Source organism: Ascaphus truei, chromosome 10 (assembly GCF_040206685.1).
Source record: "Ascaphus truei isolate aAscTru1 chromosome 10, aAscTru1.hap1, whole genome shotgun sequence".
Taxonomy (NCBI): domain Eukaryota; kingdom Metazoa; phylum Chordata; class Amphibia; order Anura; family Ascaphidae; genus Ascaphus; species Ascaphus truei.
In genome coordinates this window covers 59,466,705-59,494,048 of record NC_134492.1, presented here as the reverse complement: position 1 = coordinate 59,494,048, position 27,344 = coordinate 59,466,705, and the positions used below count along the sequence as shown (strand labels likewise).

At 67.9% G+C, this 27,344-nt stretch overlaps 1 protein-coding gene across 2 annotated transcripts in view; it reads left to right on the top strand.

Moving 5' to 3' along the window:
- VAV3 (vav guanine nucleotide exchange factor 3) overlaps window positions 1-27,344 on the top strand; it is a 229,582-nt gene that overhangs the window by 109,676 nt on the left and 92,562 nt on the right. For both annotated transcript variants that reach the window (XM_075617032.1, XM_075617033.1), the window contains exon 19: window positions 11,449-11,471. In XM_075617032.1, coding sequence (XP_075473147.1) covers window positions 11,449-11,471 — 23 coding nt within the window. The remainder of the gene's footprint in view (window positions 1-11,448; window positions 11,472-27,344) is intronic.

The window sequence follows — 27,344 nt, the reverse complement described above, 5'->3', positions numbered from 1 at the left end:
CCCGATGCCCCGCACAGTGTCACACAGCCCCCGATGCCCCGCACAGTGTCACACAGCCCCCGATGCCCCGCACAGTGTCACACAGCGCCCGATGCCCCGCACAGTGTCACACAGCCCCCGATGCCCCGCACAGTGTCACACAGCGCCCGATGCCCCGCACAGTGTCACACAGCCCCCGATGCCCCGCACAGTGTCACACAGCGCCCGATGCCCCGCACAGTGCCACACAGCCCCCGATGCCCGCACTGTGTCACACAGCGTCCGATGCCCCGCACAGTGTCACACAGCCCCCGATGCCCCGCACAGTGTCACACAGCCCCCGATGCCCCGCACAGTGCCACACAGCGCCCGATGCCCCGCACAGTGCCACACAGCCCCCGATGCCCCGCACAGTGTCACACAGCGCCCGATGCCCCGCACAGTGTCACACAGCCCCCGATGCCCCGCACAGTGTCACACAGCCCCCGATGCCCCGCACAGTGTCACACAGCCCCCGATGACCCGCACAGTGTCACACAGCCCCCGATGCCCCGCACAGTGTCACACAGCCCCCGATGCCCCGCACAGTGTCACACAGCCCCCGATGCCCCGCACAGTGTCACACAGCCCCCGATGCCCCGCACAGTGTCACACAGCGCCCGATGCCCCGCACAGTGTCACACAGCGCCCGATGCCCCGCACAGTGCCACACAGCGCCCGATGCCCCGCACAGTGTCACACAGCGCCCGATGCCCCGCACAGTGTCACACAGCCCCCGATGCCCCGCACAGTGTCACACAGCGCCCGATGCCCCGCACAGTGTCACACAGCGCCCGATGCCCCGCACAGTGTCACACAGCCCCCGATGCCCCGCACAGTGTCACACAGCCCCCGATGCCCCGCACAGTGCCACACAGCCCCCGATGCCCCGCACAGCCCCCGATGCCCCGCACAGTGCCACACAGCGCCCGATGCCCCGCACAGTGTCACACAGCGCCCGATGCCCCGCACAGTGCCACACAGCGCCCGATGCCCCGCACAGTGTCACACAGCGCCCGATGCCCCGCACAGTGCCACACAGCGCCCGATGCCCCGCACAGTGTCACACAGCGCCCGATGCCCCGCACAGTGTCACACAGCGCCCGATGCCCCGCACAGTGTCACACAGCCCCCGATGCCCCGCACAGTGTCACACAGCCCCCGATGCCCCGCACAGTGTCACACAGCCCCCGATGACCCGCACAGTGTCACACAGCCCCCGATGCCCCGCACAGTGTCACACAGCCCCCGATGCCCCGCACAGTGTCACACAGCCCCCGATGCCCCGCACAGTGTCACACAGCCCCCGATGCCCCGCACAGTGTCACACAGCCCCCGATGCCCCGCACAGCGCCCGATGCCCCGCACAGTGCCACACAGCGCCCGATGCCCCGCACAGTGTCACACAGCGCCCGATGCCCCGCACAGTGTCACACAGCCCCCGATGCCCCGCACAGTGTCACACAGCGCCCGATGCCCCGCACAGTGTCACACAGCCCCCGATGCCCCGCACAGTGCCACACAGCACCCGATGCCCCGCACAGTGTCACACAGCGCCCGATGCCCCGCACAGTGTCACACAGCGCCCGATGCCCCGCACAGTGTCACACAGCCCCCGATGCCCCGCACAGTGTCACACAGCCCCCGATGCCCCGCACAGTGTCACACAGCCCCCGATGCCCCGCACAGTGTCACACAGCCCCCGATGCCCCGCACAGTGTCACACAGCCCCCGATGCCCCGCACAGTGTCACACAGCCCCCGATGCCCCGCACAGTGTCACACAGCCCCCGATGCCCCGCACAGTGTCACACAGCGCCCGATGCCCCGCACAGTGTCACACAGCGCCCGATGCCCCGCACAGTGCCACACAGCGCCCGATGCCCCGCGCAGTGCCACACAGCGCCCGATGCCCCGCACAGTGTCACACAGCCCCCGATGCCCCGCACAGTGTCACACAGCGCCCGATGCCCCGCACAGCGCCCGATGCCCCGCACAGCGCCCGATGCCCCGCACAGTGTCACACAGCCCCCGATGCCCCGCACAGTGCCACACAGCGCCCGATGCCCCGCACAGTGTCACACAGCGCCCGATGCCCCGCACAGTGTCACACAGCCCCCGATGCCCCGCACAGTGCCACACAGCGCCCGATGCCCCGCACAGTGCCACACAGCCCCCGATGCCCCGCACAGTGCCACACAGCGCCCGATGCCCCGCACAGTGTCACACAGCCCCCGATGCCCCGCACAGTGCCACACAGCGTCCGATGCCCCGCACAGTGCCACACAGCCCCCGATGCCCGCACTGTGTCACACAGCGTCCGATGCCCCGCACAGTGTCACACAGCCCCCGATGCCCCGCACAGTGTCACACAGCGCCCGATGCCCCGCACAGTGTCACACAGCGCCCGATGCCCCGCACAGTGTCACACAGCCCCCGATGCCCCGCACAGTGTCACACAGCCCCCGATGCCCGCACAGTGTCACACAGCCCCCGATGCCCCGCACAGTGTCACACAGCCCCCGATGCCCCGCACAGTGCCACACAGCGCCCGATGCCCCGCACAGTGCCACACAGCCCCCGATGCCCCGCACAGTGTCACACAGCGCCCGATGCCCCGCACAGTGTCACACAGCCCCCGATGCCCCGCACAGTGTCACACAGCGCCCGATGCCCCGCACAGTGTCACACAGCCCCCGATGCCCCGCACAGTGTCACACAGCCCCCGATGCCCCGCACAGTGTCACACAGCCCCCGATGCCCCGCACAGTGTCACACAGCCCCCGATGCCCCGCACAGTGTCACACAGCCCCCGATGCCCCGCACAGTGTCACACAGCCCCCGATGACCCGCACAGTGTCACACAGCCCCCGATGCCCCGCACAGTGTCACACAGCCCCCGATGCCCCGCACAGTGTCACACAGCCCCCGATGCCCCGCACAGTGTCACACAGCCCCCGATGCCCCGCACAGTGTCACACAGCGCCCGATGCCCCGCACAGTGTCACACAGCGCCCGATGCCCCGCACAGTGCCACACAGCGCCCGATGCCCCGCACAGTGTCACACAGCGCCCGATGCCCCGCACAGTGTCACACAGCCCCCGATGCCCCGCACAGTGTCACACAGCGCCCGATGCCCCGCACAGTGTCACACAGCGCCCGATGCCCCGCACAGTGTCACACAGCCCCCGATGCCCCGCACAGTGTCACACAGCCCCCGATGCCCCGCACAGTGCCACACAGCCCCCGATGCCCCGCACAGCCCCCGATGCCCCGCACAGTGCCACACAGCGCCCGATGCCCCGCACAGTGTCACACAGCGCCCGATGCCCCGCACAGTGCCACACAGCGCCCGATGCCCCGCACAGTGTCACACAGCGCCCGATGCCCCGCACAGTGCCACACAGCGCCCGATGCCCCGCACAGTGTCACACAGCGCCCGATGCCCCGCACAGTGTCACACAGCGCCCGATGCCCCGCACAGTGTCACACAGCCCCCGATGCCCCGCACAGTGTCACACAGCCCCCGATGCCCCGCACAGTGTCACACAGCCCCCGATGACCCGCACAGTGTCACACAGCCCCCGATGCCCCGCACAGTGTCACACAGCCCCCGATGCCCCGCACAGTGTCACACAGCCCCCGATGCCCCGCGCAGTGTCACACAGCGCCCGATGCCCCGCACAGTGTCACACAGCCCCCGATGCCCCGCACAGTGTCACACAGCCCCCGATGCCCCGCACAGTGTCACACAGCCCCCGATGCCCCGCACAGTGTCACACAGCCCCCGATGCCCCGCACAGTGTCACACAGCGCCCGATGCCCCGCACAGTGCCACACAGCGCCCGATGCCCCGCACAGTGTCACACAGCGCCCGATGCCCCGCACAGTGTCACACAGCCCCCGATGCCCCGCACAGTGTCACACAGCGCCCGATGCCCCGCACAGTGCCACACAGCCCCCGATGCCCCGCACAGTGTCACACAGCCCCCGATGCCCCGCACAGTGTCACACAGCCCCCGATGCCCCGCACAGTGTCACACAGCCCCCGATGCCCCGCACAGTGTCACACAGCCCCCGATGCCCCGCACAGTGTCACACAGCCCCCGATGCCCCGCACAGTGTCACACAGCCCCCGATGCCCCGCACAGTGCCACACAGCGCCCGATGCCCCGCACAGTGTCACACAGCGCCCGATGCCCCGCACAGTGCCACACAGCCCCCGATGCCCCGCACAGTGTCACACAGCCCCCGATGCCCCGCACAGTGTCACACAGCGCCCGATGCCCCGCACAGTGTCACACAGCCCCCGATGCCCCGCACAGTGTCACACAGCGCCCGATGCCCCGCGCAGTGCCACACAGCGCCCGATGCCCCGCACAGTGTCACACAGCCCCCGATGCCCCGCACAGTGTCACACAGCCCCCGATGCCCCGCACAGTGTCACACAGCGCCCGATGCCCCGCACAGCGCCCGATGCCCCGCACAGCGCCCGATGCCCCGCACAGTGTCACACAGCCCCCGATGCCCCGCACAGTGCCACACAGCGCCCGATGCCCCGCACAGTGTCACACAGCCCCCGATGCCCCGCACAGTGCCACACAGCGCCCGATGCCCCGCACAGTGCCACACAGCCCCCGATGCCCCGCACAGTGCCACACAGCGCCCGATGCCCCGCACAGTGTCACACAGCCCCCGATGCCCCGCACAGTGTCACACAGCGCCCGATGCCCCGCACAGTGTCACACAGCCCCCGATGCCCCGCACAGTGTCACACAGCCCCCGATGCCCCGCACAGTGCCACACAGCGTCCGATGCCCCGCACAGTGTCACACAGCCCCCGATGCCCCGCACAGTGTCACACAGCCCCCGATGCCCCGCACAGTGTCACACAGCGCCCGATGCCCCGCACAGTGCCACACAGCCCCCGATGCCCCGCACAGCGTCACACAGCCCCCGATGCCCCGCACAGTGCCACACAGCGCCCGATGCCCCGCACAGTGTCACACAGCGCCCGATGCCCCGCACAGCGCCCGATGCCCCGCACAGCGCCCGATGCCCCGCACAGTGTCACACAGCCCCCGATGCCCCGCACAGTGCCACACAGCGCCCGATGCCCCGCACAGTGTCACACAGCGCCCGATGCCCCGCACAGTGCCACACAGCGCCCGATGCCCCGCACAGTGCCACACAGCGCCCGATGCCCCGGACAGTGTCACACAGCGCCCGATGCCCCGCACAGTGTCACACAGCCCCCGATGCCCCGCAGTGTCACACAGCCCCCGATGCCCCGCACAGTGTCACACAGCGCCCGATGCCCCGCACAGTGTCACACAGCGCCCGATGCCCCGCACAGTGTCACACAGCGCCCGATGCCCCGCACAGTGTCACACAGCCCCCGATGCCCCGCACAGTGTCACACAGCGCCCGATGCCCCGCACAGTGTCACACAGCCCCCGATGCCCCGCACAGTGTCACACAGCGCCCGATGCCCCGCACAGTGTCACACAGCGCCCGATGCCCCGCACAGCGCCCGATGCCCCGCACAGTGTCACACAGCCCCCGATGCCCCGCACAGTGTCACACAGCCCCCGATGCCCCGCACAGTGTCACACAGCGCCCGATGCCCCGCACAGTGTCACACAGCGCCCGATGCCCCGCACAGTGTCACACAGCCCCCGATGCCCCGCACAGTGTCACACAGCGCCCGATGCCCCGCACAGTGTCACACAGCCCCCGATGCCCCGCACAGTGTCACACAGCGCCCGATGCCCCGCACAGTGTCACACAGCGCCCGATGCCCCGCACAGCGCCCGATGCCCCGCACAGTGTCACACAGCGCCCGATGCCCCGCACAGCGCCCGATGCCCCGCACAGTGTCACACAGCGCCCGATGCCCCGCACAGCGCCACACAGCCCCCGATGCCCCGCACAGTGTCACACAGCCCCCGATGCCCCGCACAGTGTCACACAGCCCCCGATGCCCCGCACAGTGTCACACAGCCCCCGATGCCCCGCACAGTGTCACACAGCCCCCGATGCCCCGCACAGTGTCACACAGCCCCCGATGCCCCGCACAGTGTCACACAGCGCCCGATGCCCCGCACAGTGTCACACAGCCCCCGATGCCCCGCACAGTGTCACACAGCGCCCGATGCCCCGCACAGTGTCACACAGCCCCCGATGCCCCGCACAGTGTCACACAGCGCCCGATGCCCCGCACAGTGTCACACAGCGCCCGATGCCCCGCACAGTGTCACACAGCCCCCGATGCCCCGCACAGTGCCACACAGCGCCCGATGCCCCGCACAGTGTCACACAGCGCCCGATGCCCCGCACAGTGTCACACAGCGCCCGATGCCCCGCACAGCCCCCGATGCCCCGCACAGTGTCACACAGCCCCCGATGCCCCGCACAGTGTCACACAGCCCCCGATGCCCCGCACAGTGTCACACAGCGCCCGATGCCCCGCACAGCCCCCGATGCCCCGCACAGTGTCACACAGCCCCCGATGCCCCGCACAGTGTCACACAGCCCCCGATGCCCCGCACAGTGTCACACAGCCCCCGATGCCCCGCACAGTGTCACACAGCCCCCGATGCCCCGCACAGTGTCACACAGCGCCCGATGCCCCGCACAGTGTCACACAGCCCCCGATGCCCCGCACAGTGCCACACAGCGCCCGATGCCCCGCACAGCGCCACACAGCCCCCGATGCCCCGCACAGCGTCACACAGCGCCCGATGCCCCGCACAGTGTCACACAGCGCCCGATGCCCCGCACAGTGTCACACAGCCCCCGATGCCCCGCACAGCGCCACACAGCCCCCGATGCCCCGCACAGTGTCACACAGCCCCCGATGCCCCGCACAGCGTCACACAGCGCCCGATGCCCCGCACAGTGTCACACAGCCCCCGATGCCCCGCACAGTGTCACACAGCGCCCGATGCCCCGCACAGTGTCACACAGCGCCCGATGCCCCGCACAGTGTCACACAGCGCCCGATGCCCCGCACAGCCCCCGATGCCCCGCACAGTGTCACACAGCCCCCGATGCCCCGCACAGTGTCACACAGCCCCCGATGCCCCGCACAGTGTCACACAGCGCCCGATGCCCCGCACAGTGTCACACAGCGCCCGATGCCCCGCACAGCGCCCGATGCCCCGCACAGTGCCACACAGCCCCCGATGCCCCGCACAGTGTCACACAGCCCCCGATGCCCCGCACAGTGTCACACAGCGCCCGATGCCCCGCACAGTGTCACACAGCCCCCGATGCCCCGCACAGTGTCACACAGCGCCCGATGCCCCGCACAGTGTCACACAGCGCCCGATGCCCCGCACAGTGTCACACAGCCCCCGATGCCCCGCACAGTGTCACACAGCCCCCGATGCCCCGCACAGTGTCACACAGCGCCCGATGCCCCGCACAGCCCCCGATGCCCCGCACAGTGTCACACAGCCCCCGATGCCCCGCACAGTGTCACACAGCCCCCGATGCCCCGCACAGTGTCACACAGCGCCCGATGCCCCGCACAGCCCCCGATGCCCCGCACAGTGTCACACAGCCCCCGATGCCCCGCACAGTGTCACACAGCCCCCGATGCCCCGCACAGTGTCACACAGCCCCCGATGCCCCGCACAGTGTCACACAGCCCCCGATGCCCCGCACAGTGTCACACAGCGCCCGATGCCCCGCACAGTGTCACACAGCCCCCGATGCCCCGCACAGTGCCACACAGCGCCCGATGCCCCGCACAGCGCCACACAGCCCCCGATGCCCCGCACAGCGTCACACAGCGCCCGATGCCCCGCACAGTGTCACACAGCGCCCGATGCCCCGCACAGTGCCACACAGCGCCCGATGCCCCGCACAGTGTCACACAGCCCCCGATGCCCCGCACAGCGCCCGATGCCCCGCACAGTGTCACACAGCCCCCGATGCCCCGCACAGTGCCACACAGCGCCCGATGCCCCGCACAGTGTCACACAGCCCCCGATGCCCCGCACAGCGCCACACAGCCCCCGATGCCCCGCACAGTGTCACACAGCCCCCGATGCCCCGCACAGTGTCACACAGCCCCCGATGCCCCGCACAGTGCCACACAGCGCCCGATGCCCCGCACAGTGTCACACAGCCCCCGATGCCCCGCACAGTGTCACACAGCCCCCGATGCCCCGCACAGTGTCACACAGCCCCCGATGCTCCGCACAGTGTCACACAGCCCCCGATGCCCCGCACAGCGCCACACAGCCCCCGATGCCCCGCACAGTGTCACACAGCGCCCGATGCCCCGCACAGCCCCCGATGCCCCGCACAGTGTCACACAGCCCCCGATGCCCCGCACAGTGTCACACAGCCCCCGATGCCCCGCACAGTGTCACACAGCGCCCGATGCCCCGCACAGCCCCCGATGCCCCGCACAGTGTCACACAGCCCCCGATGCCCCGCACAGCGTCACACAGCGCCCGATGCCCCGCACAGTGCCACACAGCCCCCGATGCCCCGCACAGTGTCACACAGCCCCCGATGCCCCGCACAGTGCCACACAGCGCCCGATGCCCCGCACAGTGCCACACAGCGCCCGATGCCCCGCACAGTGTCACACAGCGCCCGATGCCCCGCACAGTGCCACACAGCCCCCGATGCCCCGCACAGCCCCCGATGCCCCGCACAGTGTCACACAGCCCCCGATGCCCCGCACAGTGTCACACAGCGCCCGATGCCCCGCACAGTGTCACACAGCCCCCGATGCCCCGCACAGCGTCACACAGCCCCCGATGCCCCGCACAGTGCCACACAGCCCCCGATGCCCCGCACAGTGTCACACAGCGCCCGATGCCCCGCACAGTGTCACACAGCCCCCGATGCCCCGCACAGTGTCACACAGCCCCCGATGCCCCGCACAGTGTCACACAGCCCCCGATGCCCCGCACAGTGTCACACAGCCCCCGATGCCCCGCACAGTGTCACACAGCGCCCGATGCCCCGCACAGTGTCACACAGACCCCGATGCCCCGCACAGTGTCACACAGCGCCCGATGCCCCGCACAGTGCCACACAGCCCCCGATGCCCCGCACAGCGCCACACAGCGCCCGATGCCCCGCACAGTGCCACACAGCGCCCGATGCCCCGCACAGTGCCACACAGCGCCGGATGCCCCGCACAGTGCCACACAGCCCCCGATGCCCCGCACAGTGCCACACAGCCCCCGATGCCCCGCACAGCGCCACACAGCGCCCGATGCCCCGCACAGTGTCACACAGCGCCCGATGCCCCGCACAGTGTCACACAGCCCCCGATGCCCCGCACAGTGCCACACAGCGCCCGATGCCCCGCACAGTGCCACACAGCCCCCGATGCCCCGCACAGTGTCACACAGCCCCCGATGCCCCGCACAGTGTCACACAGCCCCCGATGCCCCGCACAGTGTCACACAGCCCCCGATGCCCCGCACAGTGCCACACAGCCCCCGATGCCCCGCACAGTGTCACACAGCGCCCGATGCCCCGCACAGCGCCACACAGCGCCCGATGCCCCGCACAGTGTCACACAGCGCCCGATGCCCCGCACAGTGTCACACAGCCCCCGATGCCCCGCACAGTGCCACACAGCCCCCGATGCCCCGCACAGTGCCACACAGCCCCCGATGCCCCGCACAGTGCCACACAGCGCCCGATGCCCCGCACAGTGTCACACAGCCCCGATGCCCCGCACAGTGCCACACAGCGCCCGATGCCCCGCACAGTGTCACACAGCCCCCGATGCCCCGCACAGTGTCACACAGCCCCCGATGCCCCGCACAGTGTCACACAGCCCCCGATGCCCCGCACAGTGTCACACAGCGCCCGATGCCCCGCACAGTGTCACACAGCCCCCGATGCCCCGCACAGTGTCACACAGCCCCCGATGCCCCGCACAGTGTCACACAGCCCCCGATGCCCCGCACAGTGTCACACAGCCCCCGATGCCCCGCACAGTGTCACACAGCGCCCGATGCCCCGCACAGTGTCACACAGCCCCCGATGCCCCGCACAGTGTCACACAGCCCCCGATGCCCCGCACAGTGTCACACAGCCCCCGATGCCCCGCACAGTGCCACACAGCGCCCGATGCCCCGCACAGTGTCACACAGCCCCCGATGCCCCGCACAGTGCCACACAGCCCCCGATGCCCCGCACAGTGCCACACAGCCCCCGATGCCCCGCACAGTGTCACACAGCCCCCGATGCCCCGCACAGTGTCACACAGCCCCCGATGCCCCGCACAGTGTCACACAGCCCCCGATGCCCCGCACAGTGCCACACAGCGCCCGATGCCCCGCACAGTGTCACACAGCGCCCGATGCCCCGCACAGTGTCACACAGCGCCCGATGCCCCGCACAGTGTCACACAGCCCCCGATGCCCCGCACACTGCCACACAGCCCCCGATGCCCCGCACAGTGCCACACAGCCCCCGATGCCCCGCACAGTGCCACACAGCCCCCGATGCCCCGCACAGTGTCACACAGCCCCCGATGCCCCGCACAGTGCCACACAGCGCCCGATGCCCCGCACAGTGTCACACAGCCCCCGATGCCCCGCACAGTGCCACACAGCCCCCGATGCCCCGCACAGTGCCACACAGCCCCCGATGCCCCGCACAGTGCCACACAGCCCCCGATGCCCCGCACAGTGCCACACAGCCCCCGATGCCCCGCACAGTGTCACACAGCGCCCGATGCCCCGCACAGCGTCACACAGCCCCCGATGCCCCGCACAGTGCCACACAGCCCCCGATGCCCCGCACAGTGCCACACAGCGCCCGATGCCCCGCACAGCGCCCGATGCCCCGCACAGCGCCCGATGCCCCGCACAGCGCCCGATGCCCCGCACAGTGTCACACAGCGCCCGATGCCCCACGCCCGATGCATAGCACCGCATAGCGCCCGATGCACAGCGCCCCCACCCAGACCCTATACAAACCCTCTGTCAGCGCCTGGATGTGAGTAACGCCACGTTTATGTATGACCTCACTAACCTCACGCTAAGTTCCCGCGTTAACCTTAACGGGCTTTAGCGGCTATACCACGTTATTATCCCGCCTGCATGTCATTGTCACTAACGGCCATTATAATTACCGCTATGCTCTTTACGGGGGAGAACCCGGCTTCACGTGACCTTAATGTCCTGTGAGACTGCACGGTGTTAAGGTGACGTTACGCTGGGTTAATCCCACACATGTGACTTGGAGGTGTGGGTGATGGTGTTGGAACGAGGTGTGGAAGTCTTGCGTACAGGCGGGAGGGGGGTGTGGCTGGTGTGAACCCCGAGGATGTCGGATCCTATTACAGCTATTAGTATACACGTTCAGTACTGTGTTTAAACCAAACGTGGCTTCCTCTCCGATCCATGCCGGCTGTAATGCCCATTTCCAATTTCCTTTCAGATCCCGGGACCTTGAAGCACGAGGTAACTTTCTTTTATATGTGATTCTCCCGTTCCCCAATGTGACACACTCGGGGTGTCCCTGCAGCCAGCCTGCTAGCAATGAAAGTAGTGTTACTGCGTGCATGGAAAGCGTCACGGGGGCTGTGCAAAGGGTTTCTGTTAAATTTGGGGTGTTACTGAGGAGGGGGCGCTGTACGTGTTACTGAGGAGGCGTCGCTGTACGTGTTACTGAGGAGGGGGCGCTGTACGTGTTACTGAGGAGGCGTCGCTGTACGTGTTACTGAGGAGGGGGCGCTGTACGTGTTACTGAGGGGGCGTCGCTGTACGTGTCACTGAGGGGGCGTCGCTGTACGTGTCACTGAGGAGGGGGCGCTGTACGTGTTACTGAGGAGGGGGCGCTGTACGTGTTACTGAGGAGGGGGCGCTGTACGTGTCACTGAGGGGGCGCTGTACGTGTCACTGAGAAGGCGGCGCTGTACGTGTTACTGAGGAGGGGGCGCTGAACGTGTCACTGAGGAGGGGGCGCTGTACGTGTCACTGAGGAGGGGGCGCTGAACGTGTCACTGAGGAGGGGGCGCTGTACGTGTCACTGAGGAGGCGTCGCTGTACTGTACGTGTCACTGAGGAGGGGGCGCTGTACGTGTTACTGAGGAGGGGGCGCTGTACGTGTTACTGAGGGGGCGTCGCTGTACGTGTCACTGAGGAGGGGGCGCTGTATGTGTTACTGAGGGGGCGTCGCTGTACGTGTCGCTGAGGAGGCGTCGCTGTACGTGTCACTGAGGAGGGGGCGCTGTACGTGTTACTGAGGAGGGGGCGCTGTACGTGTTACTGAGGAGGGGGCACTGTACGTGTTACTGAGGAGGGGGCGCTGTACGTGTTACTGAGGAGGGGCGCTGTACGTGTTACTGAGGAGGGGGCGCTGTACGTGTTACTGAGGGGGCATCGCTGTACGTGTCACTGAGGAGGGGGCGCTGTACGTGTCACTGAGGAGGCGGCGCTGTACGTGTCACTGAGGAGGCGGCGCTGTATGTGTCACTGAGGAGGGGGCGCTGTACGTGTCACTGAGGAGGCGGCGCTGTACATGTCACTGAGGAGGGGGCGCTGAACGTGTCACTGAGGAGGGGGCGCTGTACGTGTCACTGAGGAGGCGGTGCTGTACGTGTCACTGAGGAGGGGGCGCTGTACGTGTCACTGAGGAGGCGGCGCTGTACGTGTCACTGAGGAGGGGGCGCTGTACGTGTCACTGAGGAGGCGGCGCTGTACGTGTCACTGAGGAGGCGGCGCTGTATGGCAGTGTCTTTGGAGGGCTGTCTCTCTCACTGGGAGTCAGTCTTTCTCGTTGGAAACCAGTGCTACGTGAAGTAAGCCAGTGCCACGCTTTGGAAGCCAGCCCCCACTCAGAAGCCAGTGCCACGCGTTGGGAGCCAGTGCCCCGCGTTGGAAGCCAGTGCCCCGCGTTGGAAGCCAGTGCCCCGCTTTGGAAGCCAGTGCCCCGCGTTGGAAGCCAGTGCCCCGCGTTGGAAGCCAGTGCCCCGCGTTGGAAGCCAGTGCCCCGCGTTGGAAGCCAGTGCCCCGCGTTGGAAGCCAGTGCCCCGCGTTGGAAGCCAGTGCCCCGCGTTGGAAGCCAGTGCCCCGCGTTGGAAGCCAGTGCCCCGCGTTGGAAGCCAGTGCCCCGCGTTGGAAGCCAGTGCCCCCACTCAGAAGCCAGTGCCCCGCGTTGGAAGCCAGTGCCCCGCGTTGGAAGCCAGTGCCCCGCGTTGGAAGCCAGTGCCCCGCGTTGGAAGCCAGTGCTCCGCGTTGGAAGCCAGTGCCCCGCGTTGGAAGCCAGTGCCCCGCGTTGGGAGCCAGTGCCCCGCGTTAAAAGCCAGTGCCCCGTGTTGGAAGCCAGCCCCCACTCGGAAGCCAGTGCCACGCGTTGGGAGCCAGTGCCACGCGTTGGGAGCCAGTGCCCCACGTTGGAAGCCAGTGCCCCGCGTTGGAAGCCAGTGCCCCGCGTTGGAAGCCAGTGCCCCGCGTTGGAAGCCAGCCCCCACTCTGAAGCCAGTGCCACGCGTTGGGAGCCAGTGCCACGCGTTGGGAGCCAGTGCCACGCGTTGGGAGCCAGTGCCACGCGTTGGGAGCCAGTGCCATGCGTTGGGAGCCAGTGCCCCGCGTTGGAAGCCAGTGCCCCGCGTTGGAAGCCAGTGCCCCGCGTTGGGAGCCAGTGCCACGCGTTGGGAGCCAGTGCCACGCGTTGGGAGCCAGTGCCCCGCGTTGGGAGCCAGTGCCCCGCGTTGGGAGCCAGTGCCCCGCGTTGGGAGCCAGTGCCCCGCGTTGGGAGCCAGTGCCCCGCGTTGGGAGCCAGTGCCCCGCGTTGGAAGCCAGTGCCCCGCGTTGGAAGCCAGTGCCCCGCGTTGGAAGCCAGTGCCCCGCGTTGGGAGCCAGTGCCCCGCGTTGGGAGCCAGTGCCCCGCGTTGGGAGCCAGTGCCCCGCGTTGGGAGCCAGTGCCCCGCGTTGGGAGCCAGTGCCCCGCGTTGGGAGCCAGTGCCCCGCGTTGGAAGCCAGTGCCCCACGTTGGAAGCCAGTGCCCCACGTTGGAAGCCAGCCCCCACTCAGAAGCCAGTGCCCCGCGTTGGAATCCAGTGCCCCGCGTTGGAAGCCAGTGCCCCGCGTTGGAAGCCAGTGCCCCGCGTTGGAAGCCAGCCCCGCGTTGGAAGCCAGTGCCCCGCGTTGGAAGCCAGCCCCCACTCAGAAGCCAGTGCCCCGCGTTGGAATCCAGTGCCCCGCGTTGGAATCCAGTGCCCCGCGTTGGAAGCCAGTGCCCCGCGTTGGAAGCCAGCCCAGCGTTGGAAGCCAGTGCCCCGCGTTGGAAGCCAGTGCCCCGCGTTGGAAGCCAGTGCCCCGTGTTGGAAGCCAGTGCCCCGCGTTGGAAGCCAGCCCCCACTCATAAGCCAGTGCCCCGCATTGGAAGCCAGTGCCCCGCGTTGGAAGCCAGTGCCACGCTTTGGAAGCCAGTGCCACGCTTTGGAAGCCAGCGCCACGCTTTGGAAGCCAGCCCCACGCTTTGGAAGCCAGCTCCACGCTTTGGAAGCCAGCGCCACGCTTTGGAAGCCAGCGCCACGCTTTGGAAGCCAGTGCCACGCTTTGGAAGCCAGCTCCACGCTTTGGAAGCCAGCTCCACGCTTTGGAAGCCAGCTCCACGCTTTGGAAGCCAGCGCCACGCTTTGGAAGCCAGCGCCACGCTTTGGAAGCCAGCGCCACGCTTTGGAAGCCAGCTCCACGCTTTGGAAGCCAGTGCCACGCTTTGGAAGCCAGCCCCACGCTTTGGAAGCCAGTGCCACGCTTTGGAAGCCAGTCCCACAAACCTGCATCCTTCTAGGCTACTCACGGAAGTGAGAAATAATCCATTAAAATGTCCATAACCCCCCCTTGTAACTCCCCCCCCCCCCATTTCTTTCCCCCCTCTTAATATCTTAGGATCTAGACCAGGGCTGGGCCACCCATTTTTCAATGTAGCCCCAAGTGTGGCAAATTAGATGTGAAAATAGCCGCACCGTGTAAGAATTGAGGTATTATGTTGCGCGAAAATGTAAAACACACACTGTTTGAACAAGTTTATTGAAAACATGAACACTTTGACTACTCAGTAACAACTGCGTCAGAGGCAAATGATGAAAACACACACACACACACACACACACGCAGCCAGACACACACACACACACATACACACACACACACACACACACACACGCGCACACACACACAGTCGGTGGGGTGGTATGTTATTTATATATTCTCGGTTCCCCCCGCCCCCCTCATCTCATTCCCTCCCAAATCCATGATGAGGGGCACAGCCAGGACGTGACTGGGTACATAACAAAGATACAAGCAGCCATTGCCAGCCACACACACGCCCAGCCAGCCAGCCACACACACGCCCAGCCAGCCACACACACACACACACAACCAGCCAGCCACACACACGCCCAGCCAGCCACGCACACGCCCAGCCAGCCACACACACACACACAACAAGCCAGCCACGCACACGCCCAGCCAGCCACGCACACGCCCAGCCAGCCACGCACACGCCCAGCCAGCCACGCACACGCCCAGCCAGACACACACAACAAGCCAGCCACGCACACGCCCAGCCAGCCACGCACACGCCCAGCCAGCCACGCACACGCCCAGCCAGCCAGCCACACACACGCCCAGCCAGCCACACACACGCCCAGCCAGCCACACACACGCCCAGCCAGCCACACACACACAACCAGCCAGCCACACACACGCCCAGCCAGCCACGCACACGCCCAGCCAGCCACACACACACACACAACCAGCCAGCCACACACACGCCCAGCCAGCCACGCACACGCCCAGCCAGCCAGCCACACACACGCCCAGCCAGCCACACACACGCCCAGCCAGCCACACACACGCCCAGCCAGCCAGCCACACACACGCCCAGCCAGCCACGCACACGCCCAGCCAGCCACACACACGCCCAGCCAGCCACACACACACACACAACAAGCCAGCCACGCACACGCCCAGCCAGCCACGCACACGCCCAGCCAGCCACACACACACACACAACCAGCCAGCCACACACACGCCCAGCCAGCCACGCACACGCCCAGCCAGCCAGCCACACACACGCCCAGCCAGCCACACACACGCCCAGCCAGCCACACACACGCCCAGCCAGCCAGCCACACACACGCCCAGCCAGCCACGCACACGCCCAGCCAGCCACACACACGCCCAGCCAGCCACACACACACACACGCCCAGCCAGCCACGCACACGCCCAGCCAGCCACACACACGCCCAGCCAGCCACACACACACACACACAACCAGCCACCACACACACACGCCCAGCCAGCCACGCACACGCCCAGCCAGCCACGCACACGCCCAGCCAGCCACACACACACACACAACAAGCCAGCCACGCACACGCCCAGCCAGCCACGCACACGCCCAGCCAGCCAGCCACACACACGCCCAGCCAGCCACACACACGCCCAGCCAGCCACACACACACAACCAGCCAGCCACACACACGCCCAGCCAGCCACGCACACGCCCAGCCAGCCACACACACACACACAACCAGCCAGCCACACACACGCCCAGCCAGCCACGCACACGCCCAGCCAGCCACACACACACACACAACCAGCCAGCCACACACACGCCCAGCCAGCCACACACACGCCCAGCCAGCCAGCCACACACACGCCCAGCCAGCCACACACACGCCCAGCCAGCCACACACACGCCCAGCCAGCCAGCCAGCCACACACACGCCCAGCCAGCCACACACACGCCCAGCCAGCCACACACACGTCCAGCCAGCCACACACACACACACACAACCAGCCAGCCACACACACGCCCAGCCAGCCACGCACACGCCCAGCCAGCCAGCCAGCCACACACACGCCCAGCCAGCCACACACACACACACAACCAGCCAGCCACACACACGCCCAGCCAGCCACGCACACGCCCAGCCAGCCACACACACACACACAACAAGCCAGCCACGCACACGCCCAGCCAGCCACGCACACGCCCAGCCAGCCACGCACACGCCCAGCCAGCCACACACACACACACAACAAGCCAGCCACGCACACGCCCAGCCAGCCACGCACACGCCCAGCCAGCCACACACACGCCCAGCCAGCCACGCACACGCCCAGCCAGCCACACACACACACACAACCAGCCAGCCACACACACGCCCAGCCAGCCACGCACACGCCCAGCCAGCCAGCCACACACACGCCCAGCCAGCCACACACACGCCCAGCCAGCCACACACACGCCCAGCCAGCCAGCCACACACACGCCCAGCCAGCCACGCACACGCCCAGCCAGCCAGCCACACACACGCCCAGCCAGCCACACACACACACACACAACCAGCCAGCCACACACACACGCCCAGCCAGCCACGCACACGCCCAGCCAGCCACGCACACGCCCAGCCAGCCACACACACACACACAACAAGCCAGCCACGCACACGCCCAGCCAGCCACGCACACGCCCAGCCAGCCACGCACACGCCCAGCCAGCCAGCCACACACACGCCCAGCCAGCCACACACACGCCCAGCCAGCCACACACACGCCCAGCCAGCCACACACACACAACCAGCCAGCCACACACACGCCCAGCCAGCCACGCACACGCCCAGCCAGCCACACACACACACACAACCAGCCAGCCACACACACACACACAACCAGCCAGCCACGCACACGCCCAGCCAGCCACGCACACGCCCAGCCAGCCAGCCACACACACGCCCAGCCAGCCACACACACGCCCAGCCAGCCACACACACGCCCAGCCAGCCACACACACGCCCAGCCAGCCACACACACGCCCAGCCAGCCACACACACGTCCAGCCAGCCACACACACACACACACAACCAGCCAGCCACACACACGCCCAGCCAGCCACACACACGCCCAGCCAGCCAGCCACACACACGCCCAGCCAGCCACACACACACACACACAACCAGCCAGCCACACACACGCCCAGCCAGCCACGCACACGCCCAGCCAGCCACACACACACACACAACAAGCCAGCCACACACACGCCCAGCCAGCCACGCACACGCCCAGCCAGCCAGCCACACACACGCCCAGCCAGCCACACACACGCCCAGCCAGCCACACACACACAACCAGCCAGCCACACACACGCCCAGCCAGCCACGCACACGCCCAGCCAGCCACACACACACACACAACCAGCCAGCCACACACACGCCCAGCCAGCCACGCACACGCCCAGCCAGCCAGCCACACACACGCCCAGCCAGCCACACACACGCCCAGCCAGCCACACACACGCCCAGCCAGCCACACACACGTCCAGCCAGCCACACACACGTCCAGCCAGCCACACACACGCCCAGCCAGCCAGCCACACACACGTCCAGCCAGCCACACACACACGCCCAGCCAGCCAGCCACACACACGCCCAGCCAGCCAGCCACACACACGCCCAGCCAGCCAGCCACACACACGCCCAGCCAGCCAGCCACACACACGCCCAGCCAGCCAGCCACACACACGCCCAGCCAGCCACACACACACACACAACCAGCCAGCCACACACACGCCCAGCCAGCCACGCACACGCCCAGCCAGCCACACACACGCCCAGCCAGCCACACACACGCCCAGCCAGCCAGCCACACACACGCCCAGCCAGCCACACACACGCCCAGCCAGCCACACACACGTCCAGCCAGCCACACACACGTCCAGCCAGCCACACACACGCCCAGCCAGCCAGCCACACACACGTCCAGCCAGCCACACACACACGCCCAGCCAGCCAGCCACACACACGCCCAGCCAGCCAGCCACACACACGCCCAGCCAGCCAGCCACACACACGCCCAGCCAGCCAGCCACACACACGCCCAGCCAGCCACGCACACGCCCAGCCAGCCACACACACACACACAACAAGCCAGCCACACACACGCCCAGCCAGCCACGCACACGCCCAGCCAGCCAGCCACACACACGCCCAGCCAGCCACACACACGCCCAGCCAGCCACACACACACAACCAGCCAGCCACACACACGCCCAGCCAGCCACGCACACGCCCTGCCAGCCACACACACACACACAACCAGCCAGCCACACACACACACACAACCAGCCAGCCACACACACGCCCAGCCAGCCACGCACACGCCCAGCCAGCCAGCCACACACACGCCCAGCCAGCCACACACACGCCCAGCCAGCCACACACACGCCCAGCCAGCCAGCCACACACACGCCCAGCCAGCCACACACACGCCCAGCCAGCCACACACACGTCCAGCCAGCCACACACACGTCCAGCCAGCCACACACACGCCCAGCCAGCCAGCCACACACACGTCCAGCCAGCCACACACACACGCCCAGCCAGCCAGCCACACACACGCCCAGCCAGCCAGCCACACACACGCCCAGCCAGCCAGCCACACACACGCCCAGCCAGCCACACACACACACACACACACAACCAGCCAGCCACACACACGCCCAGCCAGCCACGCACACGCCCAGCCAGCCACACACACACACACAACCAGCCAGCCACACACACGCCCAGCCAGCCACGCACACGCCCAGCCAGCCAGCCACACACACGCCCAGCCAGCCACACACACGCCCAGCCAGCCACACACACGCCCAGCCAGCCAGCCACACACACGCCCAGCCAGCCACGCACACGCCCAGCCAGCCACACACACGTCCAGCCAGCCACACACACGTCCAGCCAGCCACACACACGCCCAGCCAGCCAGCCACACACACGTCCAGCCAGCCACACACACACGCCCAGCCAGCCAGCCACACACACGCCCAGCCAGCCAGCCACACACACGCCCAGCCAGCCAGCCACACACACGCCCAGCCAGCCAGCCACACACACGCCCAGCCAGCCAGCCACACACACGCCCAGCCAGCCAGCCACACACACGTCCAGCCAGCCAGCCACACACACGCCCAGCCAGCCACACACACAGCCAGCCAGCCACACACACGTCCAGCCAGCCAGCCACACACACATCCAGCCAGCTACACACACGCCCAGCCACGCACACGCCCAGCCAGCCACGCACACGCCCAGCCAGCCACGCACACGCCCAGCCAGCCAGCCACACACACGCCCAGCCAGCCACACACACGCCCAGCCAGCCACACACACACAACCAGCCAGCCACACACACGCCCAGCCAGCCACGCACACGCCCAGCCAGCCACACACACACACACAACCAGCCAGCCACACACACGCCCATCCAGCCACGCACACGCCCAGCCAGCCAGCCACACACACGCCCAGCCAGCCACACACACGCCCAGCCAGCCAGCCACACACACGCCCAGCCAGCCACGCACACGCCCAGCCAGCCAGCCACACACACGCCCAGCCAGCCACACACACACACACACAACCAGCCAGCCACACACACACGCCCAGCCAGCCACGCACACGCCCAGCCAGCCACGCACACGCCCAGCCAGCCACACACACACACACAAGCCAGCCACGCACACGCCCAGCCAGCCACGCACACGCCCAGCCAGCCAGCCACACACACGCCCAGCCAGCCACACACACGCCCAGCCAGCCACACACACACAACCAGCCAGCCACACACACGCCCAGCCAGCCACGCACACGCCCAGCCAGCCACACACACACACACAACCAGCCAGCCACACACACGCCCAGCCAGCCACGCACACGCCCAGCCAGCCAGCCACACACACGCCCAGCCAGCCACACACACGCCCAGCCAGCCACACACACGCCCAGCCAGCCAGCCACACACACGCCCAGCCAGCCACACACACGTCCAGCCAGCCACACACACACACAACCAGCCAGCCACACACACGCCCAGCCAGCCACGCACACGCCCAGCCAGCCAGCCACACACACGCCCAGCCAGCCACACACACACACACACAACCAGCCAGCCACACACACGCCCAGCCAGCCACGCACACGCCCAGCCAGCCACACACACACACACAACAAGCCAGCCACACACACGCCCAGCCAGCCACGCACACGCCCAGCCAGCCAGCCACACACACGCCCAGCCAGCCACACACACGCCCAGCCAGACACACACACACAACCAGCCAGCCACACACACGCCCAGCCAGCCACGCACACGCCCAGCCAGCCACACACACACACACAACCAGCCAGCCACACACACGCCCAGCCAGCCACGCACACGCCCAGCCAGCCAGCCACACACACGCCCAGCCAGCCACACACACGCCCAGCCAGCCACACACACGCCCAGCCAGCCACACACATGCCCAGCCAGCCACACACACGCCCAGCCAGCCACACACACGTCCAGCCAGCCACACACACGTCCAGCCAGCCACACACACGCCCAGCCAGCCAGCCACACACACGTCCAGCCAGCCACACACACACGCCCAGCCAGCCAGCCACACACACGCCCAGCCAGCCAGCCACACACACACCCAGCCAGCCAGCCACACACACGCCCAGCCAGCCAGCCACACACACGCCCAGCCAGCCACACACACACACACAACCAGCCAGCCACACACACGCCCAGCCAGCCACGCACACGCCCAGCCAGCCACACACACACACACAACCAGCCAGCCACACACACGCCCAGCCAGCCACGCACACGCCCAGCCAGCCACACACACGCCCAGCCAGCCACACACACGCCCAGCCAGCCACACACACGCCCAGCCAGCCAGCCACACACACGCCCAGCCAGCCACACACACGCCCAGCCAGCCACACACACGTCCAGCCAGCCACACACACGTCCAGCCAGCCACACACACGCCCAGCCAGCCAGCCACACACACGCCCAGCCAGCCACACACACACGCCCAGCCAGCCAGCCACACACACGCCCAGCCAGCCAGCCACACACACGCCCAGCCAGCCAGCCATACACACGCCCAGCCAGCCAGCCACACACACGCCCAGCCAGCCAGCCACACACACGTCCAGCCAGCCAGCCACACACACGCCCAGCCAGCCAGCCACACACACGCCCAGCCAGCCAGCCACACACACGTCCAGCCAGCCAGCCACACACACATCCAGCCAGCTACACACACGCCCAGCCACACACACGTCCAGCCAGCCACACACACATGCCCAGCCAGCCAGCCACACACACACAGCCAGCCTGCCAGCCACACACACGCCCAGCCAGCCACACACACACGCCCAGCCAGCCACACACACACAGCCAGCCACACACACGCCCAGCCAGCCACACACACGCCCAGCCAGCCAGCCACACACACGTCCAGCCAGCCAGCCACACACACGCCCAGCCAGCCACACACACACGCCCAGCCAGCCAGCCACACACACGCCCAGCCAGCCAGCCACACACACGCCCAGCCAGCCAGCCACACACACGTCCAGCCAGCCAGCCACACACACGTCCAGCCAGCCAGCCACACACACGCCCAGCCAGCCAGCCACACACACGCCCAGCCAGCCAGCCACACACACACAGCCAGCCAGCCAGCCACACACACGCCCAGCCAGCCACGCACACGCCCAGCCAGCCACGCACACGCCCAGCCAGCCAGCCACACACACGCCCAGCCAGCCACACATACACACACACAACCAGCCAGCCACACACACGCCCAGCCAGCCACGCACACGCCCAGCCAGCCACACACACACACACAACAAGCCAGCCACACACACGCCCAGCCAGCCACGCACACGCCCAGCCAGCCAGCCACACACACGCCCAGCCAGCCACACACACGCCCAGCCAGACACACACACACAACCAGCCAGCCACACACACGCCCAGCCAGCCACGCACACGCCCAGCCAGCCACACACACACACACAACCAGCCAGCCACACACACGCCCAGCCAGCCACGCACACGCCCAGCCAGCCAGCCACACACACGCCCAGCCAGCCACACACACGCCCAGCCAGCCACACACACGCCCAGCCAGCCAGCCACACACACGCCCAGCCAGCCACACACACGCCCAGCCAGCCACACACACGTCCAGCCAGCCACACACACGTCCAGCCAGCCACACACACGCCCAGCCAGCCAGCCACACACACGTCCAGCCAGCCACACACACACGCCCAGCCAGCCAGCCACACACACGCCCAGCCAGCCAGCCACACACACGCCCAGCCAGCCAGCCACACACACGCCCAGCCAGCCAGCCACACACACGCCCAGCCAGCCACACACACACACACAACCAGCCAGCCACACACACGCCCAGCCAGCCACGCACACGCCCAGCCAGCCACACACACACACACAACCAGCCAGCCACACACACGCCCAGCCAGCCACGCACACGCCCAGCCAGCCAGCCACACACACGCCCAGCCAGCCACACACACGCCCAGCCAGCCACACACACGCCCAGCCAGCCAGCCACACACACGCCCAGCCAGCCACACACACGCCCAGCCAGCCACACACACGTCCAGCCAGCCACACACACGTCCAGCCAGCCACACACACGCCAAGCCAGCCAGCCACACACACGCCCAGCCAGCCACACACACACGCCCAGCCAGCCAGCCACACACACGCCCAGCCAGCCAGCCACACACACGCCCAGCCAGCCAGCCATACACACGCCCAGCCAGCCAGCCACACACACGCCCAGCCAGCCAGCCACACACACGTCCAGCCAGCCAGCCACACACACGCCCAGCCAGCCAGCCACACACACGCCCAGCCAGCCAGCCACACACACGTCCAGCCAGCCAGCCACACACACATCCAGCCAGCTACACACACGCCCAGCCACACACACGTCCAGCCAGCCACACACACATGCCCAGCCAGCCAGCCACACACACACAGCCAGCCTGCCAGCCACACACACGCCCAGCCAGCCACACACACACGCCCAGCCAGCCACACACACACAGCCAGCCACACACACGCCCAGCCAGCCACACACATGCCCAGCCAGCCAGCCACACACACGTCCAGCCAGCCAGCCACACACACGCCCAGCCAGCCACACACACACGCCCAGCCAGCCAGCCACACACACGCCCAGCCAGCCAGCCACACACACGTCCAGCCAGCCAGCCACACACACGCCCAGCCAGCCAGCCACACACACGCCCAGCCAGCCAGCCACACACACACAGCCAGCCAGCCACACACACGCCCAGCCAGCCACGCACACGCCCAGCCAGCCACACACACACACACAACCAGCCAGCCACACACACGCCCAGCCACACAGACGTCCAGCCAGCCACACACAAGCCCAGCCAGCCACACACACATGCCCAGCCAGCCAGCCAGCCAGCCACACACACACAGCCAGCCAGCCAGCCACACACACGCCCAGCCAGCCACGCACACGCCCAGCCAGCCAGCCACACACACGCCCAGCCAGCCACACACACAGCCAGCCACACACACACAACCAGCCAGCCACACACACGCCCAGCCAGCCACGCACACGCCCAGCCAGCCACACACACACACACAACCAGCCAGCCACACACACGCCCAGCCAGCCACGCACACGCCCAGCCAGCCACACACACACACACAACCAGCCAGCCACACACACGCCCAGCCAGCCACACACACGCCCAGCCAGCCAGCCACACACACGCCCAGCCAGCCACACACACGCCCAGCCAGCCACACACACGCCCAGCCAGCCAGCCACACACACGCCCAGCCAGCCACACACACGCCCAGCCAGCCACACACACGTCCAGCCAGCCACACACACACACACAACCAGCCAGCCACACACACGCCCAGCCAGCCACGCACACGCCCAGCCAGCCAGCCACACACACGCCCAGCCAGCCACACACACACACACACAACCAGCCAGCCACACACACGCCCAGCCAGCCACGCACACGCCCAGCCAGCCACACACACACACAACAAGCCAGCCACGCACACGCCCAGCCAGCCACGCACACGCCCAGCCAGCCACGCACACGCCCAGCCAGCCACACACACGCCCAGCCAGCCACACACACGCCCAGCCAGCCACACACACACAACCAGCCAGCCACACACACGCCCAGCCAGCCACGCACACGCCCAGCCACACACACACACACAACCAGCCAGCCACACACACGCCCAGCCAGCCACGCACACGCCCAGCCAGCCAGCCACACACACGCCCAGCCAGCCACACACACGCCCAGCCAGCCACACACACGCCCAGCCAGCCACACACACGCCCAGCCAGCCAGCCACACACACGCCCAGCCAGCCACGCACACGCCCAGCCAGCCAGCCACACACACGCCCAGCCAGCCACACACACACACACACAACCAGCCAGCCACACACACACGCCCAGCCAGCCACGCACACGCCCAGCCAGCCACGCACACGCCCAGCCAGCCACACACACACACACAACAAGCCAGCCACGCACACGCCCAGCCAGCCACGCACACGCCCAGCCAGCCAGCCACACACACGCCCAGCCAGCCACACACACGCCCAGCCAGCCACACACACACAACCAGCCAGCCACACACACGCCCAGCCAGCCACGCACACGCCCAGCCAGCCACACACACAACCAGCCAGCCACACACACGCCCAGCCAGCCACGCACACGCCCAGCCAGCCAGCCACACACACGCCCAGCCAGCCACACACACGCCCAGCCAGCCACACACACGCCCAGCCAGCCAGCCACACACACGCCCAGCCAGCCACACACACGCCCAGCCAGCCACACACACGTCCAGCCAGCCACACACACACACACACAACCAGCCAGCCACACACACGCCCAGCCAGCCACGCACACGCCCAGCCAGCCAGCCACACACACGCCCAGCCAGCCACACACACACACACACAACCAGCCAGCCACACACACGCCCAGCCAGCCACGCACACGCCCAGCCAGCCACACACACACACACAACAAGCCAGCCACACACACGCCCAGCCAGCCACGCACACGCCCAGCCAGCCAGCCACACACACGCCCAGCCAGCCACACACACACAACCAGCCAGCCACACACACGCCCAGCCAGCCACGCACACGCCCAGCCAGCCACACACACACACACAACCAGCCAGCCACACACACGCCCAGCCAGCCACGCACACGCCCAGCCAGCCAGCCACACACACGCCCAGCCAGCCACACACACGCCCAGCCAGCCACACACACGCCCAGCCAGCCAGCCACACACACGCCCAGCCAGCCACACACACGCCCAGCCAGCCACACACACGTCCAGCCAGCCACACACACGTCCAGCCAGCCACACACACGCCCAGCCAGCCAGCCACACACACGTCCAGCCAGCCACACACACACGCCCAGCCAGCCAGCCACACACACGCCCAGCCAGCCAGCCACACACACGCCCAGCCAGCCAGCCACACACACGCCCTGCCAGCCAGCCACACACACGCCCAGCCAGCCACACACACACACACAACCAGCCAGCCACACACACGCCCAGCCAGCCACACACACGCCCAGCCAGCCACGCACACGCCCAGCCAGCCACACACACACAACCAGCCAGCCACGCACACGCCCAGCCAGCCAGCCACACGCCCAGCCAGCCACACACACGCCCAGCCAGCCACACACACGCCCAGCCAGCCAGCCACACACACGCCCAGCCAGCCACACACACGCCCAGCCAGCCACACACACGTTCAGCCAGCCACACACACGTCCAGCCAGCCACACACACGCCCAGCCAGCCAGCCACACACACGTCCAGCCAGCCACACACACACGCCCAGCCAGCCAGCCACACACACGCCCAGCCAGCCACACACACGCCCAGCCAGCCAGCCACACACACGCCCAGCCAGCCAGCCACACACACGCCCAGCCAGCCAGCCACACACACGTCCAGCCAGCCAGCCACACACACGTCCAGCCAGCCAGCCACACACACATCCAGACAGCTACACACACGCCCAGCCACACACACGTCCAGCCAGCCACACACACATGCCCAGCCAGCCAGCCACACACACACAGCCAGCCTGCCAGCCACACACACGCCCAGCCAGCCACACACACACGCCCAGCCAGCCACACACACACGCCCAGCCAGCCACACACACACAGCCAGCCACACACACGCCCAGCCAGCCACACACACGCCCAGCCAGCCAGCCACACACACACAGCCAGCCACACACACGCCCAGCCAGCCACACACACACGCCCAGCCAGCCAGCCACACACACGCCCAGCCAGCCAGCCACACACACGCCCAGCCAGCCAGCCACACACACGTCCAGCCAGCCAGCCAGCCACACACACGCCCAGCC